The sequence below is a fragment of the Astatotilapia calliptera genome, chromosome 13, assembly GCF_900246225.1.
Source record: "Astatotilapia calliptera chromosome 13, fAstCal1.2, whole genome shotgun sequence".
Lineage (NCBI taxonomy): Eukaryota > Metazoa > Chordata > Actinopteri > Cichliformes > Cichlidae > Astatotilapia > Astatotilapia calliptera.
Window position 1 is genome coordinate 26693060 of NC_039314.1, and position 18320 is coordinate 26711379.

Here is an 18320-nt window from a genome sequence, read left to right on the forward strand (position 1 = left end):
AGTCGAGTAGTTACCCACATCCCCAAATAATTCTAAAGTTATGGTTTTCTAATTATTTTTTTTCTATTGTTTTTTGGACTCCGTGGGAACTGTTTGGGAAGTGGCTTGTTTTTTAGCTGCTGAGGTTGCAACTTGAGTTGAAGATCATCCATACAGTTGTTGCCTCAGAATGTTAGAGCGATTTAAAACTGTTAATTACAGTTTTAAATAAATGAAATGTATTTGAATTACCATTGAAAATTTAGCCCTTACAATCATCTGCCTAATATTTCACAAATGTACGTAGTTTATCAAGTGTGCTTTAACGTTAGCAGTGCTAGCACTAGTAGACTCATTTCCTTGCAGTTTAATGTCGTATCCCAGTGCAGACTATGGCTGGATATTTCTCTGGTGGAGTGGAGACTTCACATTGGTTTATTATCCAAATGATGAAAACGGCAGTTCATTTTCTGGTGGTTCTGGCAGTATAATTTTGTAATGGTATGTTTATTTTCAAGGTTTAGGAAACTAAGGCTGTGATTGTATTTTGTTTAAAGCTTAAATGGACAGAGATAGAAGACAGACATGTGCTTCTATTCTCTGTAAATCAAAATGAGTACTACTATTTGCATCTTCCATGCATTTGATAGTATTCTGCAGCTACCCTCTTATATTGCAACACTGGAGCTTCACCATCCTGCCACTTCTCTAGTATTTATATGTCCACAGGCAAGATTATGCTACTTGGCATGAAGCGTTGCAGACCACACAGAATAAATAAGATATTTCTTTTTTGTTTGAGTCCATTAACATGCTGAGGCCGAAACAAAGCTTCTGTTTTTCTTGGAGTTTTATGTGGAGATGGCTAAGAAGAGTTGGGTTATTTAAAGCTGTCTCTAACACCATGACAGCAGTGGCCTTTTCTTTAGACATCACGTTATGACTCATTCTAAATGGTCCAACATGTTTATCTCTGATTTTTACACAAAGACTGTAACCCAGTCAATCTGTTTATTCTTACGCTCCCCCCTTTTTAACCCTTAACTTTACTTTCTCCTCCTGTTTCAGTCAATTATTGCGTACTTATATTGCATGTAAAAAAGATAAATAAATAAAGAGAGCAGGTATTTTCTTTTCTGTTTTGGAAAGGTTGGTGATGGAAGCCATTATAGGCATGTGAATGTAATCAGTCCTGGAGACCAAAATAAACAGCAGTGCTCTGGAGACTGAATGGCTATTCTTTCCTTTCATCCTGGCTAATTGAACGGCCTCTGCGCTGTTATAGTCTCCCACAAGACACTTTAGTGACCCAGATAAGAACAATGAGTGCATATATGCGTTTTATGGGTGAATTTATCTTCCGCTTCTACTCAGTCCTGTTCCTTTATCCTACGGGCGACATATTGTTAACTCCTGGGAATCCTATTTGTCAGGTCTGTACAAAGCAAGAATTTGCTGCTTTAATCCAAGACAGCATTAATCAACAATTACATCAGCCTCTAATATTAACTTCATAAATATTTAATCACATAAGCCAGAAGAAATTCTTTTAATGTGGTTCAGTCATCTGTTTGTTCTGGCAGAAAAGTTTACTCTCCAGGCCATCACATCTGTTCCAGTATCAGTGACTTCTTTGTCCATCACTTACCTTCACTGAGGATCCCACTTTGGTCTCAGCTGACTCTCAGCTCACTTGCACACCTGCTCCTCATTAGACTTGGTCTAAATACCAACCCTCAACTGGCAGCATGAAGGATATCAATTAGATGCCTGCTTGACTAATGAAACCTGCAGTTACATCCAAGTAAAGGCTGCTTACACCATTCTTCTTGTTTGCTCCCCCTCCTTGATGTTGCATTGTTGCAAAAAAATAAATCTGTAATATAAAATGTGTTAGTCTAGCACGGGGGTCGGCAACCTTTAACACCCAGTTTCCACGCAAAAGAAAACACTGGGAGCCGCAAATACTTTTTGACGTCTAAAATGAAGATAACACTGTATAAATTGTTGTTTTTACCTATATGCTTTGTGTGAACAACTAAGGTGTGTTGCTTATTAAATCCATTTTATTTATGTAATTAACACATTTTGAACTCTTAAAGAAATATAACAAAAGGAAAGACACCCAGCTGAACTAAAATGATCCATGTAGCAAACAAAAACTGTTATATCGCCTTTGGGCTTTTAGAGCCTTGACCTGACTTTTAAAAAATAATTGGGAAAAAAAGCACTATGCTGCTAAAAAATGAAAAATAGATATTTGCAAATTTCTGCCTAAATATGTATTTTACCTGGTTAATGTGTGTGGCGGGGCGTGGTCTGCAGCGCCGCTGCATGGGAGTCGGACGCACCTGAGCGGCACCCGCAATCACGCCTCGCTAAGGTATTGCTTTGAGGTTTTTGTTTTTACCCCAAATGTGTAATATCTGTACATCTATTTATTAATCATATTGTTCGTTTTCTTCTGTGTAATGAATGAAAATTTGAGGATTACAAGTCTCTAAAAATATCATTTTTATGCTTTTTATAATGTACAGATATGCAAGTTCATTGTACAAATGAAGTCGAAGGAAAAAAAAACAGTACTGTGTTTCTGTATGCAGGCCAGCTGTGTGGGGATGGCTGGCACCAGGTTGGTGAGGTCTGCCTGAGGATCAACTCCAGCAGAGAGAGCTATGACAATGCCCAGCATTATTGCAAAAACCTTGGAGGAAATATTGCTTCTTTGTTGACAGACAAACAGGTCAATTTTGTTCTGGAAGAGCTACAAAAGTATCAGCTACAAGACAAGGTGGGTGGTTGTCATGCAGTAAATTCAGAAATGACAGGCATGCAAACAATGTCAGTGACAGGTATTCATTATTTTCCACTTGTATGCCTTATAAAATAGCTGTGGCTGTTTATGCACCATTATATGTTGGTGGGCGAAGATATAAATCCAATTTTTAGACATGTTTGGAATGATAATCATAAGAAAGAGTAGTGTGGAAGCAGATGTAGGTTATCACTTTAGAATAGAGGTTCCTGGTGAAAGCTATATTCTTCAAGTCTGTGTGTATTCTACAAAAAAGTTACATTGGAATGCCAATAATTTAGGTTTTTAATCATCTTTAGCACTCCTGACTAAAACGATGTGTAGTCACAACCTTAAAAAATTATTGTTCATAGTTATCTTTATTAATTTGGTCATATGAAGAATGCATGAATCTTCTGTGTATAAATTTTTTTTAAATTTAGCTGATGTACCTGAGGTTTTACCAGGCCAAATTTGGTGGCATTCCTTCTTGTTGAAACTTGTTATAACTGTAAGAAAAGGTTTGAAAGTGTATGCTAGATCACTTCAGGGCCAGTGTTGAAAAGATGTAATTATTTCCAATAGATCCTCCAAACAAAATGATCAACTCAGTTGTTTGTGTCTATCCTCAGGAAACTGGATGAGTCTGGTCTGAGATTAAGCAAAATTTAAAAGCATTTTGCCCAGATATGATTAAAAAGTTGTATATGAATGTAACTTAAGGTTACAACTGCCACCATCTTCGTGCCATTGACACAGGTGCAACTTTGTGAATTGTGGCCATTCTGTGATATATGTGTACAAAAACCTGCCTCCATACATTATTTATCATTGGATGCCAAATAATGTGTTTCTCACCAGCACAAAGCAAGGCTCACAAGCAACTAATCATTAACAGAAGCAGTTGTGGCGGTTCCATTTCCATAGATTCAAGATATTTCTAATTGGGGTGTGTATGTGTTTTATCTACCATGGAAATTGGACATTTAGAAAGCAAAAAACCCTTCTAAGGCCACCATGGAGCACAAAGACAAACTGCATGGTTATAAATGACCGTCACACTGAAATGTTCACTTCTAATTCTCATGTTAGGAACTCCATATGAGAATCTGACATGCTTGACAACATTTCATGATGAATCCAATCTGTCCAGAGAAACAGTGGAGGGTACAAATGTAGTTAATTTTCTTCATTTTTTGACATTTAGAAATCAAAATCTCACAACCTACATTTACTATGCCTTCAAAAAAGGTTTTTTTCTTTTCATCTGGATTACAAAGGATTTTCAAATGGAGGAGCTGACTAGACACAGAAAGGCGTGCGAAAATATGCATTTGCTGACATATAAATGCAATGTCACAGTATTCTTGGGATCCTGAATTTATCTAATGAAATGAATCACAGCTGTGGGAAAGAATTCTTTCACGTCACAAATGTTTTGTCGGCAGATAATTCAAATGTTCACTGAACTACACTTCAATCAGCTGCTGTAATTTCTGGCCCTTTTTGAAATCTTGAATGAGTTTGTGCTTTTATAGCAATTACAGTCATTTGCAGATGGTTTGATTTAGGATCCACTTTAATGGAAAACACGACACTGTCTTCTTGGCAAAGTAGATGTTGTCTTAGTTAAATTACTATGTGCTTCTTGCTTAGGTGATAAAAAGCATAACGTGACCTGCTATGAAAGAAACAGGATGAGGATTCATTGTGTTTATACTCTTTCATTTGATGAATCTGACAGAAGCACAGCTATCTTTCTAAAGGGCAGCGTCTGAATTTGTGCAACATTTACTTACACAACTCTACGTAAGAGTTTATGAAATATTGTAGGGAACATGAATGGAGACTTTTACCATCTTTGTCACCCCAGAAACACGTTTATATTTAACTATGAATAAAGCTCAGTTAACTTCTGAAGAAAATATTGGAAGGATCTTCTCTTACTGTGATATGAAACAGTATCAAGTAACATCATAAGGACTGTCAGCTTTCTCCCAAGTTAATGACCAGTGCTAATTCCACATAACAGAATATCAAGAAAAAGTTTGTATATGTTGTACATAAAGTCAGTCACTGACTAATTCAAACCTGTCTTTCTGCTTCTACAGATGTTATCTCCATGGGTTGGCCTGAGGAAGATTAATGTGTCGTACTGGGGCTGGGAGGATGCATCCCCCTTCACCAACACCACCCTGCGATGGTCACCTGGAGAGCCCAGTGACTCAGGCTTTTGTGCTTACTTGGAACAAGCTCAAATGGCTGGTCTTAAGGCCAACCCCTGCACTGCCACCACTGATGGCCTGATCTGTGAAAAACCTGCTGGTGAGAAAAAAAGAATAGAAAGACAAAAGAAAAAAATGTATTTGAAGGTTAGCGCACCTAATGAAACCATACACCCACCAGCCACTTCATTAGGAACATCTGCTCAGTGTGCAAAATGCTAATCAGCCAATTATATGGCAGCAACTCAATGCATTTAGACATGTAGATGCGTTCCAGGCAATCCGCTGAAGTTCAGACTGCTGTCTTTTTCTTGCACAACCATTTCTACAGTTTACAGAGGTCAGAGTAATTTGAGTAGTCTGGCCGTTCAGGCTCATGGTGGTAGGGTCATGGGGTCATAGGGGGATATTTTCTTGAAACACTTTCGCCCCCTAAATATTACTTGAGCATTGTTTAAGTACCACAGCCTGCCTGCGTATTGTTGCTGACCCATGTCAATTCCTTTATGAGCAAAGTGTATCTATGTTCTGATGGCTGCTTCCAACAGGAATGTGCCATATTGTCTCCAGATCTATAAAATAGTCAAACTTGTGTTTTTACAGCTACACTATCTTACTATTTGGATGTCACTGAATGCAAAACAAATATAGCTAACAGGTCATTTAATGTTTCACACACCATGGTGCTGTCTATCCCTTGCTCAGGGAGTCCCCAGAGTCAGAGTGCTCGTCCCTGTAAGACGCCTTGTGCTCTGCGCACCAGCTGTGCCAACTGCACCAGCCAGGCCATGGAGTGCATGTGGTGTGGACGTACTCAGCGCTGTGTAGACTCCTCTGCGTATGTCATTTCCTTCCCCTACGGCCAGTGTCTGGAGTGGCAGACCCAGGATTGTACTGGTGAGACTTTTTACTATGCTGCTACCATCATTGTAGAGGAAAATATTATATTGTTTTTTGCTTTTATTCATCTGACAGGTAGACTTATAAGTATAACCATAGGTAATTACGTGCAAGAACAAAAAATCACACTCATTTAGTGTGCTTGGTGCGTTACACTGTTGTTTTTTTTGTTTTTTTACACGTAGCCTGAACAATTCCTTACTGTCTGTAATTCCTATTTATTTAGTGGAATATTTACTCAAAATGGGTCATTATTTTTCTTTTTTTGCTTTTATTAAACTGAGAAATTCTAGTACTTTTTATTTGATTACTTTAATTTTTGCGAGTTTTTGGATTGGATTCTTGTACAAGTCTCAGTGGTTTAAAATTGTTACTGATATTGGGAGAAATAAGTTACAAAGGTCAGGTATAATATTATTTGTTCATAATCAAAGTGGAGTGTAGAGCCATGCCAGAAAAACATAAACTTGTGGCATTTTTGAATGTTTGTACTCTGCTGTATGTTATCTTTGTGTCAGGATAGTTTATGTCTACACAAACAAATAAACAAAAGATAAAAACTGTTACTCATACCTTTGGGAAAGAGACCAAAGTGCGATGTGTGGACAGAGTCATTCCAGGCTCCCATCGACTGTCTTATCAGCAGTCAAGGCTACCCATCAGCCTCTCACACACATTGACTCAAACACACCAACACTAGGGCAGCGCCAACTCTCCTGTAGCTACAGGGCAGAAAATCAATCACCTACAATGACACATGACTCACTCAATATGAAGTCCTCGCTGCTGTCTCTTAACATTTCTCTGATATACAACCTCTCCCTGGGGATGGTATAGTTCAGCTTCACCGCTGCTTTCTGATGAGATGGTTTCTTAGCATGGCTGAGCCCTGTGACTCTTTCGTGGTGCCTAATCGTTTTTGGAGTTTCTAAATCCTCAGTCTCACCGGGAAAGTAACTTGGTGAATTCCGTACAACAAATTAAACAAATAGGTGGTTAGGTTTTTAGGTGAATTTTCATCCACTCTGGGTCAGATTTCAATTGAAAGGTTGGTTTGTCCAGGCTAACACAAACAAGACAGAGGGTTAAGCACTAAGGCGCAAATGGAAATACAGGGAAGATGTAACTATTACTACTAGTACAGAAAAACAACAAGATGGGAACCAAAATACAAGCTATCACATAATTGAACTGTCCCTAGAAGTGATAAAATAATAAGCAGCAAGAGACTAAAGGGACAGGAAGATCAACTAAAGACTATATCACCACAACTGAGATTCACAAGAAATGTGAATAATAAAGAAATGAAATATAATTATTCTCAAACACAACCCAACAATATTCAAACATCCAGAGTACTCAGAAAACAATAATAAACTAATAATAAACTGATAATAAACTGATAAATAATACATGAATACCAAATCCTCACAGTAACTCAAAATCCAAAACCTGGGGATAAGTACTCTAGGTTGTACTTTTGGAACAGCCAGCAGACCACATAGGGATTATAGGACCACCTTGTGTCTTCCTTTTACATTTTACTTTCCCTTGCTGTAAGAGCTCTGTAACACCAAAATTTCTCATCCGTGGGATAAAGGTCTATTCTATTCTAACTCAGAAAATCTAGGGAAACAATAGAAATTGCAGTTTAATTGACCCGAAGAAGAAGTTTGGGTAGAAAACCTCAGTTTATTAGGAATATTGAATAAAAAAAAAAAAAACAACAGTGACTTTTTCTTTTAGTTCATGGGACAGATACAACCAGTGTGCCAACCTGTCTTAGTTTTTCTGAGATGTGGCATGAGACTCTATAGGGGATGTCCTTATGAACAAGAAATATATTAAACTGGTAACAGTATACACTGTGGCACTCAGTCCTAGCTGGGGCTGCACAAGACCCTCAGCCATGGGTCAGTTGCGTCTGATCGTCCAGACAGCTCAGGTCTCACAGGCCGAGGTGGCTCACACAGGGGGCTCAGGATCCACCAACTGGGGCACAGATTTTGCAATAACCTGGACAGGTGCCAGTTCAGTGTGGGGAGGCCCCGAGCAGAGCTGTATCCGGTGGAGCCATCTGTGGGGAGGTCCTGGATACCCTCAAAACACTGGACACATGGATTTCAGTCTAATGTACAGTAAGTAGAGCTGAGTTAATCCTGCTTCCAGAGAAAATGGCCAACTGCAACCTTGAGGTGGCAGTAGGAGGGGGGCCAACAGGCCAGAGTAGACATCATTTTAATTGAGATCGATTTTCAGATTTGACTTGACAAGCCCTACTTGCCTCACTTGCCCTAATTCAATGCTGTGAGGAATGAGGCATGACTTATTCTATACACATAACACTCATTTCCTATATTTCTATATACACAGCTGCTTGTGCAAAACAAAGCTTTACAAGATGGAGTTGATTACAAATTTCTGCCTTTGATTTTATTGCAACTTTGGAAACTTCAGACGTCTAGTTTAAAATTCTGGACCTCACTAATTTCCAAACCCTGTTTAGAAATTAGTTTGGTTTTATTTTAGGGAAAGTTAGAGCAAGGTAGAACTATATTTTATTTGGCAGTTCAACAAGTGTCTCTTAGGGGACAAAAAAAAAGTATTCCCCTGAGGCAAAACTTTGCATTGTTATTTTCTGTCATTTGTTAGACAAATACTCACTTTGGAGCAAAGTGTTCTTGTTTGTGCAGTTACAGAAACGGCTTCAGAAACAAGAATTTTCTTTCTTTTTGTGACTGGTGATTATTATTCCTTCCTGATGCCAGTACTCTAAGTGCAGACAGCTCTCCAGCCTACTGTTAGCAAGCCAAGGATGTCTTCCTGTCTTTCGTCTTACGTTCAGTGCTTACATAATGGCACGTCCCCCATCTTCTCTTTTATTATTCATGTCTCCATTTGGTGACAGAAGGTATGTAGGAGGCTTTTGTTTTGCTATTTTTTTTTTTTACCTTTGTTGCTGAAAGCACAGCTTAGTTTACTTATTGTAAAATATGACATATTTTATTTTTCAAATTCCCCCGATGGTGCATCTCAGTCCACAATAAAGGCACTTCAGCTAACATTATTTAATATCAGGTAATTTATAAATTAATTAGCATTAAGTAACGATAAACAAATGTCTCAATGTTTAAGGATTTACCTGTTTATTGCTAATGTATGTTACTATATGGTTAGTGAAAATTACTAACATGTATATCATGACATTGACAGCCAAGGTGTTTCATTAATCATAAGCGATTGCTTTATAGTGATAAAATACAACACCATTTACTTTTTTAAATCAAATTTATTCAAGGTTCATGGTTGTCCACCTACTCTTTCATTCTCTAACTTGTAATCGGTTTTTCCTTGAGACTTACGTGAGACTTATATTTACTGATTTCAACTCTGACTTGACCCCAAACTAAGTGATACCACGTCAACAAACAGAAACATTAAAAATGTGCACCACCTGTACCTGAAACAGTTTTTTTTTTTGTTGTTGTAATAAAAAGGCCAAATTTGGGTTCTGTAGTGTGATTGTCGTCCCCCCCCCCCTTCCTTTCACTTCCTTGTTGACTTGTTTTCAGCTAAAGCGCTGTCCCAGTTCTTGCCGTGGCTATGTATGTATTCAGTTTTTCATTACAGTAGTTTTGTCCTTAAGAAGTTAGAATTAGAATTTCACTGTGTTTGGTCTTATAGTCCTGTTTTAAAAACCAAGTTCACCCTTGGTGGCTTGAGCTTCAATATAAAATAATAAGGTTAAAATGTTGAAACATGTAGAAAATAGCAGCATTTATTTTTTATCATTTTTCTAGGTTGGTAGAGCACAGTTCTATGTTCTCTGGTAGACAAAAACTGGTAGACTCTCGCTCGTTGCTGCTTCTACTTCTATAGTGCGTAGACGTTGTGGAAAAATAATTAGTTAACAAATGGTCTTTGTGACCTATATTGTAGGTCGAAAACAGTTATTTATTAAGAAATGCTTTAAGCTAAGATAAGATAAGATAAAACTTTATTAATCCCTCGGGTGGGTTCCTCTGGGAAATTCGGTTTCCAAAAGCACAGCACCGACAGAAGTTACAGAATATTATATATATATATATATATATATATATATATATATATATATATATATATATACATATATATACATACATACAGAGACATATATAAATAAAATAAAATATACAAAGGGGATAAATAGAATAAATAGGAATAAAAATAAAAATACAAGTGAATTGCACATTTCAAGTATTGAGGTCTATTGCACCATTGACTATTAACAAAAGTATTGCACAGTGAAGTGAAGAGGCACTACAGCTTAGTTGTTCCCCCCTCCTTTGTCCTCCTGTTTCCCCTCCCTCTCCCCTCCAGAGAGGAGTTAAACAGTCTGATGGCGTGTGGGACAAAGGAGTTTTTAAGTCTCTTAGTTCTTGTCTTGGGGAGAAGCAACCTGTCACTGAACAGACTCTTCTGATTGTTTATGGCCGTGTGCAGAGGATGCCTGGCATTGTCCATAATGTCCATCAGTTTCTTTAATGTCCTTTTCTCTGCCACTGTCACCAGAGTGTCCAGCTTCATGCCGACCACAGAGCCAGCCTTCCTGATCAGTTTCTCCAGCCTGGATGAGTCCTTCTTTGCTGTGCTGCTATACATGATAATTATGATTGATCAGAATTCATAGCACTCACATATGCACACATTTGCTGTGAATGAGCTAAATTAGTACATTGGTAAATTGGTACATACACAACTGTGGCACAATGACCTGCCGTAAACAGCTGAAGGGTTCATGACCGTGGCGGTGGAAACTCCCCCCCCCCCCCCCCCCAAAAAAAAAAAAAAAAAAAATAGAAAAACATTCTATTGCTTGTCTGATGATCCAATTTGAACTGTGTTATTTCTGTCTCAGGCTGATTTGGCTGCAGGCTTTCTGTATCATTCCCATATTTCATGTAAGCCAGAGGCTGTCTACACACTCTTCAGCCAAACATACTGAAATAATTAATTTCCAGACGTCAAAGTTGGACGCTCTTTTGTGGGTAAACTGGTTTTAATTTCCAGTCTACAGCAATGACTTTGTGTTATGAAATGGTGTATATCGTAGACCTAACAATGCCATGGGAAGGCTCTGTTGAGAAGTTCTCCAAGAGCAAACTTGACTCATACTTGAATGTGGCAGCTGATGTTCAACTGTCAACTGTGAAAGTGGAGAACCCACAGAGATTGACTGCAGCGCCTGTGTTGCATCATCTACAGTTAGGTTGAAACACGCTGGGGTGCAGTACAGGGCTCACCATCAAACATCACTTACATCATCAACAATCAAAGATCTGTCAGCAGCAGACACTGCAGGCCACTGGATCTGGATAAGGCAGCAGAACACCATATGGGCAACAAAAGCAACATCAACATGGTGCCATGGGGGGGTGAACTTGGGATGTTGAGATTCACTGTTAAGCTCTCTGGAGGGGGTTTCAGGCTAGTCAACAATACAGAGGAGATGGAGGACGTTACTTAAGAAAATGGTGATGAAATCATGCGAAGTCTAACAGCAGCACCGACAATGTTTGGTAATAGTCCTTGGACTCTTATGTATATTGTCAGTAAAAAAGCTCTGGCAGCAAAAAATACTTTGTTAGCTTGTCTTCAGGTGGTGTTAACTTTGGTGACAATTTTTATTACACTTAAGATGATTAATGGATATGCTGTTGATGTCTATGCTTGGGGTTATATGGCATTACAGTTTATTATGGCAAATAAGGCAAAATACATGCTGTTAACATGTGGCGTGAAATCAGCAGTGGTGTAGGAAATTCACAGGTTCTTTTGTTGAAGTAGTAATAAGTCACCATTAAGACTCCGTTACCTTACAAATAAGAGACCTTCTTTCACGATAAATCAATTATACTTGTTGTCTGATTGGGAAAACAGTCTTTTAGACAACTATATTTACAGTGGAATAGTTTAAGAAAAGCAGCAATGATGAGCCCCTCCAACACTTTCATCTTCTGTTTCACAGTCTGTTTCTTTCCCAGAGACCCAGGGCTCCCTCTCCCTAAACATACGTGCACTTGTGTTTGCCTTTCAGTTTCTATTGCTGTCAATTTTAGCTTTTCTTTGCCACCTCTGACAAAGAGACATTTTCTTTCACTGTGGAGAGCTTCCATAGTTAATCTGCTCGTTCCATTATCCTTCATTTCAGCAAGTGGCAGTGGCCACAGATAGCAACAAAAGTGCTATCCTGTTCTTGGTTTGGTTGAAAAATTGTTGCAGATTTGGACCCTGCTGAAGGGTCTCTTAAGGGTTAGAAGAAAAAAAAAATACAGGCTTTCAGTTCAATTCAGGTTTATTTATATAGCTCCAAAACACAACGTATCTTCAAGGTGCTTTGTACTGTAAGGTAAATACCCTACGGTCTTCCTCCAGTCTCTTCAGCAAGTTATGGTCATTACCTATTGGAAAATGTGCCTTTCTATTTTAAATTCTTCAGCAGCACTTCCAAAAGGTCCCATTTAATTATTTTGTTTGTCTTGTTCTTTATGATTATCATTTATAATGGAAACAACAAAATTATAATTTTTTGTACATTTATAATTTATTTTTTTTGGGGGGGGGGGACATATATAAATAACACAAGTTATGGACATGATTAGTTTTTGTTTTCTTGTGTATAAAAAGTGGCTTCCTGTGGTCTGCTAAGCAGTGAAAAGCCAACATTTGCAAAGGTGGGGTTCCCCACTTTATAGCCATTGTTTTATTAGGGCTAATTTTCTCATGATTATAAAATAAGCAATGAGAAATTTCAAAAGGAGCCAGTTGAGGAAGTTCTGGCTAGGGTTCCTGCCTTTGGAGGTTTTACAGGCACACCTAACTGGGTGGAAAGCCTGTAGTACACTAGGAACCTGTTACTGAGATAATGTGTCTCCTCTGGCCTGAGAGTGCCTTGGGATTCCCAGGAGGAATTGAAAAGTGTGACTGGGAGAAAGGGGATCTGGAATACCCAACTTCTGGTAAGCAGAAGAGACTGGATGGATGGATATTTACTACCTTTATGTGGAGCAAGGTGTAATTCAGTTGAATGTAACAAATCGCTACAGTTCAAAGGCTCAAAAAAGCCCTCAGAGATGAAAACTTAAGTGCTCTGCTGCAGAACTGCAGCAATTTGAGCACAACTGGTTACATTATAGTGTGCATGATTTTATTTTATTTTTTTGCTCACTTACTACCTTCTTGTCCATATACAGACATAAACCAGGTGTTAGTTATATTATTTGAGCTGATATTGAAAAATAGCCTTATTTTCTGTGAGGAAATCATGATGTGAAGTCTGTGTGTGTGTGTTTCATGTTTATCCCACATGGTTTCTGTGTGGCGTTTGGGGGTTTCATGTGCTTGGAGAAAAGTGAAGGGGGAAGACAGCCTATGGGTTCTAGACTTGATGTATTATGCATGGAGGCTTACAGATCTGTATTCTACTGGCTTCAGTGATGCTAACTGTCAAGCACCGTAGGAGCAAATAGATTACACGAGATGGAGCCAGACGATCTGCGCTATCCAGGGACACCAGATATCAGACCCAATGTGATGAACAGAATGTGGCACTGAAGATTTTTGATAAGGTGAAAATTCCCCCTTCAGAACAAACAGTCCTTTCTTTGCAACACCATAGATGTCATCTGTTGTGTTTAGGTATCCTCAGGGTGATTTCTGTCAATGATGATGACTAATCCTGATTTCAGTAAGGAAGCTGATGAGAAAGAACACAGAGCAGAAATGTACCTTTTTTTTCTACACATTGCTTGAAGTATGTGGTGGGTGTTATTTCATTTCTAGCCATTTAAAGCTGCCATCGTTGAGGAAATGCAGTGCTTAATGTTTGTTGTTGACACAACTTTAAAGGCCCTCAGTCTCCAAGTGATGATAGGAACTTGAAAAAGTTTTTAGCGACTGATGTTGTGTGAGATGCAAACACATGTCCTCTTGGATATGACCCAGTTACTGCATTTATGTCTCTTCTTCTAGACGGAAATCCAGTAGATCCTGTCTTCCCCAACTTTGACCAGTGCAAAATACAAATTTTGTTAATCTGGTTACTTTATATATTTTACAGGAGTAATTAATATAATATACATCATTTTACCTGCCTATGCAAAAGGGATAATTGTCTCATTCCCAGATCGATATTTTTGTTATTGTACAGTATAACATCAGTTGTGCATGATTCATATTTCAGAATAAGAATTATTTATCTTATATTGGGCCTTGGTCCAGCATCACCCTTCATCTGCCACCTGGAAATGAACTATTTTGGATTTGCTCTGAAGCAAAGTTGAACAGCATGTATGAGGGGCTTCTGTGCCACGCCTCTCTTTGACCCAGAAAGTTGATTCTCTTCTTCTGGTCGATGTGTTATCAGTTGGAGAAATTATGATGACTTTAGTCTCACCTGACTGCAGTTTTCCCCAACCTTATAAATGTAGCTACATAACAACTGACTAGCACCATTACATAAAAATGAACCACAAGCTCAGTTTCATGTTTGTTAATAATTATCATGGCGAGTGATCAACAACCATTGGTGTCATTCACAGAGAGTTGAAAAATTGCCGCAATTCCAGCACTTTAGCATATACTCTTGTTCACTGATAGTTGTTACCTTGACTCCCCATTCAAATCGGCATTCCTCCCAGTCCAGGATGTGCACATGCTCTTCATTGAAGGTCTGGCCCCTAGCCTGTAAACGTAAAAAGCCTACAAAATCCTGGTTTGATACGGTAACTCTGTGTTTGTGTTTGTGCCGAGGGACTCGATCCTTGGTTTGATTGTTTTTTGTGTAGCATGTCTTGGGGTTTGAAAATCAGAGAGAGATTGTGTTTTCAAAAAAAAAAATGCACCTCAGCTATTCTTACACTCCTGACACATAAGAGATCACCACTGAATTTCCTTTAGGAAGCAGTTGTCCTTCTGTCTTGGATCACCGGGAGAATTCTTTAGGCATCTTCCCAGCTTTGACAAATGTAACCCTGGGATAACCACATTTACTCAGGCTCTTTTTGATGTGATGTAGCTCTGCTTCGCCTGCTACTGGGTCTTTGAGGACAGTGATGACACCCAGTCTGTGCTCCAGTAGATGATGAGAGTCAAACCTTAAATATTGACCCGTATGTGCTAGTTTACAGTACACATTGACTTTCACGTCCCCCACTACTTATGGCAATGAGAGCCTGTCATTTTTCATATCCTCCCTGTTGAATTTGATGTATTTGTCCAGCGAGTTAATGGCATCTGTGAATTGAGGTAGGTCCTGAGATTAGATTTTCGACCAGGTCTCATCCACATACCTGAACCAATGGCTCTGGGATGTCCTGGGATAGGATAACAGAGCCCTCTTTTCTACTTCCTCCTTATACAAGTTGGCCGTAATAGACGAAACTGGGCAACCTGTAGGACATGTTTCTGCCTGCAGTATTGGCTCTTATAGCTAAAATATGTGTGTTAAGATACTGTTTAAAGAGCAGACATGCTTGGTTGATAATAAAGCTTGGGTTCATCCTGTAAAATATTACAACTACCTCCATAGCTTCGGTAACTGGAAAACAATTGAAGTCTCTTATGATATAGCATTCTTATTACAGAGCGTTGTTTAATCTGATTCCATAATGACGTTCCTGACCTTCCCCTCAAAATTCAAAGTGTTCTGAATGTAGTTCGTGAAGCTGGCTATCGACGGGTTGAAGACCAAAGCCAGAAAGCTGTAGGGAACTCCTAGGCTACAACCTGCTGCTTTCATTTGTTGTGCTGGAGAAGGAAAGTAGTGGTACAGTCTGCAGTGTGGATATGGGCATTACTTTTCATTACTTTTTAAGTGCAAACTCCAGGACAGAAACAACAATATTATGCTGCTAACACAATTTTGGCTCTTTGCTAGTTTATGCTAACAATAAATTAGCCAAAAGCTCAGAGTTAAACTGAGTGAATCCCGACCCCAGCCCAGCAGTCAGACCCTGAACTCATCCAGGTCTGGAAATCCCCAAAAAATAGTTATGTTCATCTGGACGTAACGTTTTCAGTGGGGGAAAATTTTCCATCACTCATCCAAGTGATTTCTTCATTCTCACATCATTTTATGGAGAAATGCAAAAATAAAGTTAGAAGTGTTATAAAAAATGTTTTTTTCCTGGGAGTAATTACTTTTAAATTTAAGAAAAGTATTCTTTGTAATATGTGTAAAGCATTATTTTGTTTTTGAAAACAACTGATCACAACAAAGAAGGGAAATACTTCCAAGATACACAAACATTTGACCACACAGCATGCAATTAATCTACAGGAAGGTAATGTCTTTAATATGCTGCTTGGTGATGGTGTTGAATCTCGAAGCAGAGCTAATGAAAACCCAATGAGAATTATTAAGAGAATTGATAAGTGATATTGATAATGGAATCAGAATCTCTAAAATCGTATCATTTCCCATCCCTACACCTCTATAGCAGGTTGTACAGATCCAAGAATAGAGGAAAAATGTGAACTGAGCATTTGACCCTGAGCTTGTGGATCAGTGATTACTTTTACATAATATGCTGACCTTGTTATGTGAAAGTCCATTTTATTATGAAAATCCACCATTGTGTATATGTACTGTAAGTGAGAAAAATACAGAAAAGCACAATAACCTTTTAAAATGATTTGTTCAATCGTGACTGTAACAGCATCTTTGTATTGCATTTACCAGCCATAATTCATATTTTAATAACTATGAAGTGCAATACATTAAAATTAAATCACCATTGTCCATCATTGTTTACTCGTTGAGATTGGTTAAGTGAGAGAAAACGAAGCTCTTTTGCAAGATATTAGAGAAAGTATTTTAAGCCATTTGAAGTATGTAAGTTATTATTTTCTTATTTTAATCTTAACAATATTCAAGAAGGAAAAAAGGAAAAAAAATAGCCAGTGGTCAACAGTTTCATCAGTGAATCATGATTAGATCTCATGTTGCTGTTGTTGTTTTCTTTTTTTTTTCTTTTACCCACTCTCATGAAGGCACCATCCAAGAGAATATTTTCTCTAGAAATAACCTGGAGCTAATGTCATGCAATGGCACATGGTACAGCTACATCTTTGGTGCTGTTAAGTAAAACTAAGGCCTTGTAAACCCTGTAGGCACTCTATTTTTCCTCTCTCTCCTTCATCTGCTCTGAATCCCAAGACTTCAGGAGGCAATAACCTCTTTAAATTCTTTCCATGTGGAACACAGATGAAGCCAGATAATTGGAAATGCTATTAAAAATAGAAAAGGCTCAGGCAACGAGAACATAGCAGGTAAATTCAATCATCCATGCAAACTACTGTTATGTAAGTGAACATCTAAGGATCTCTGTATCTTCCGTCCATGCTAGTATTTGTTTTCTTCTACATTCTCTCACTTTTGAGTTAATTGCTCTTACTTGTGCCACTTAGTGCCCATTGAGCCCGTTTTATCCCATTTGTGGCGTTCAGACTGATGCCTGAAATATTTGGTGCATTTTCTCTCACTAATTTTGACACATTTTGCAAATGAATTGCAGTTCAAACTTTTAGTCAAATCTTGCATTAATATTTTGCTGAAAACAGCCTTTAGTCGTGAAGAAATTGTCTTACACTAAAATTACATCTCAAGTCTAAATCCTGTAACTTTCAAACCATGCAAACCATTGAAACAAGTATCTGCAGACACACAACTATACAATTCACTTTTTGGAGAAAAAAAAAAGCTGGGGGAAATTTAATTGGTTGTTGAGTAAACATTTTGTCTGTCTTATGGTCCAGAACTGGTTTAGATTGGATATAAATTGAAGAGGAGATAGGCACAAACTCAGCTGTGACTAGATAAATAGTGTTGCTTCCTTCTCAGTGTGGTTCAAGAAATCGAGAGCCAAATAAGCTGTAGAAAAGAAAATCTTAAAAATTTTGAGATTTTTAAGGAAAGGTTTTGTTCATGTGTCTCAATGCTAGATTGTGTAGCATTCATCACTTGGTAAAGACCGATATGTAGTGATGATATATAGTAATGACATATCATTACTATATAAAGGTATAAAGAATGAGATCGCTGATACAAAGGGGTGGGGGGGGGGTGGTGAGGTTTCTCCAAAGGGTGGCTGGCATTGCCCTTAGAGTTAAACTAAGTAATTCGGTTATTTGAGAGGGGCTCAGAGTAGAGCCGCTCCTCCACATCAAAAGGAGCCAGTCGTTTGGACATCTGAGTAATAGGCATCCTAGTCAGATGCCCAAACCATCTTGGGAGATATCCTAGGGAGTCTGCTTGGATCTGGAATCTTATTCTGACGTGCCTACTGGGAGAAGAACCAGGAGTAGGCCGAGGACACACTGGAGAGATGACATCTCTTGGATGGCCTGGGAATGGCTCAGTGTTACCCTGAACAAGCTGGAGG

General features: G+C 38.4%; 1 protein-coding gene across 7 annotated transcripts in view; it reads left to right on the plus strand.

The window, feature by feature from the left end:
• Positions 1–18320, plus strand: part of atrnl1a (attractin-like 1a) — a 331746-nt gene that overhangs the window by 87348 nt on the left and 226078 nt on the right. For all 7 annotated transcript variants that reach the window (XM_026189698.1, XM_026189697.1, XM_026189700.1 and 4 more), the window contains 3 exons: positions 2583–2770; positions 4885–5098; positions 5704–5895. In XM_026189698.1, the coding sequence (XP_026045483.1) occupies positions 2583–2770; positions 4885–5098; positions 5704–5895 (594 nt within the window). The remainder of the gene's footprint in view (positions 1–2582; positions 2771–4884; positions 5099–5703; positions 5896–18320) is intronic.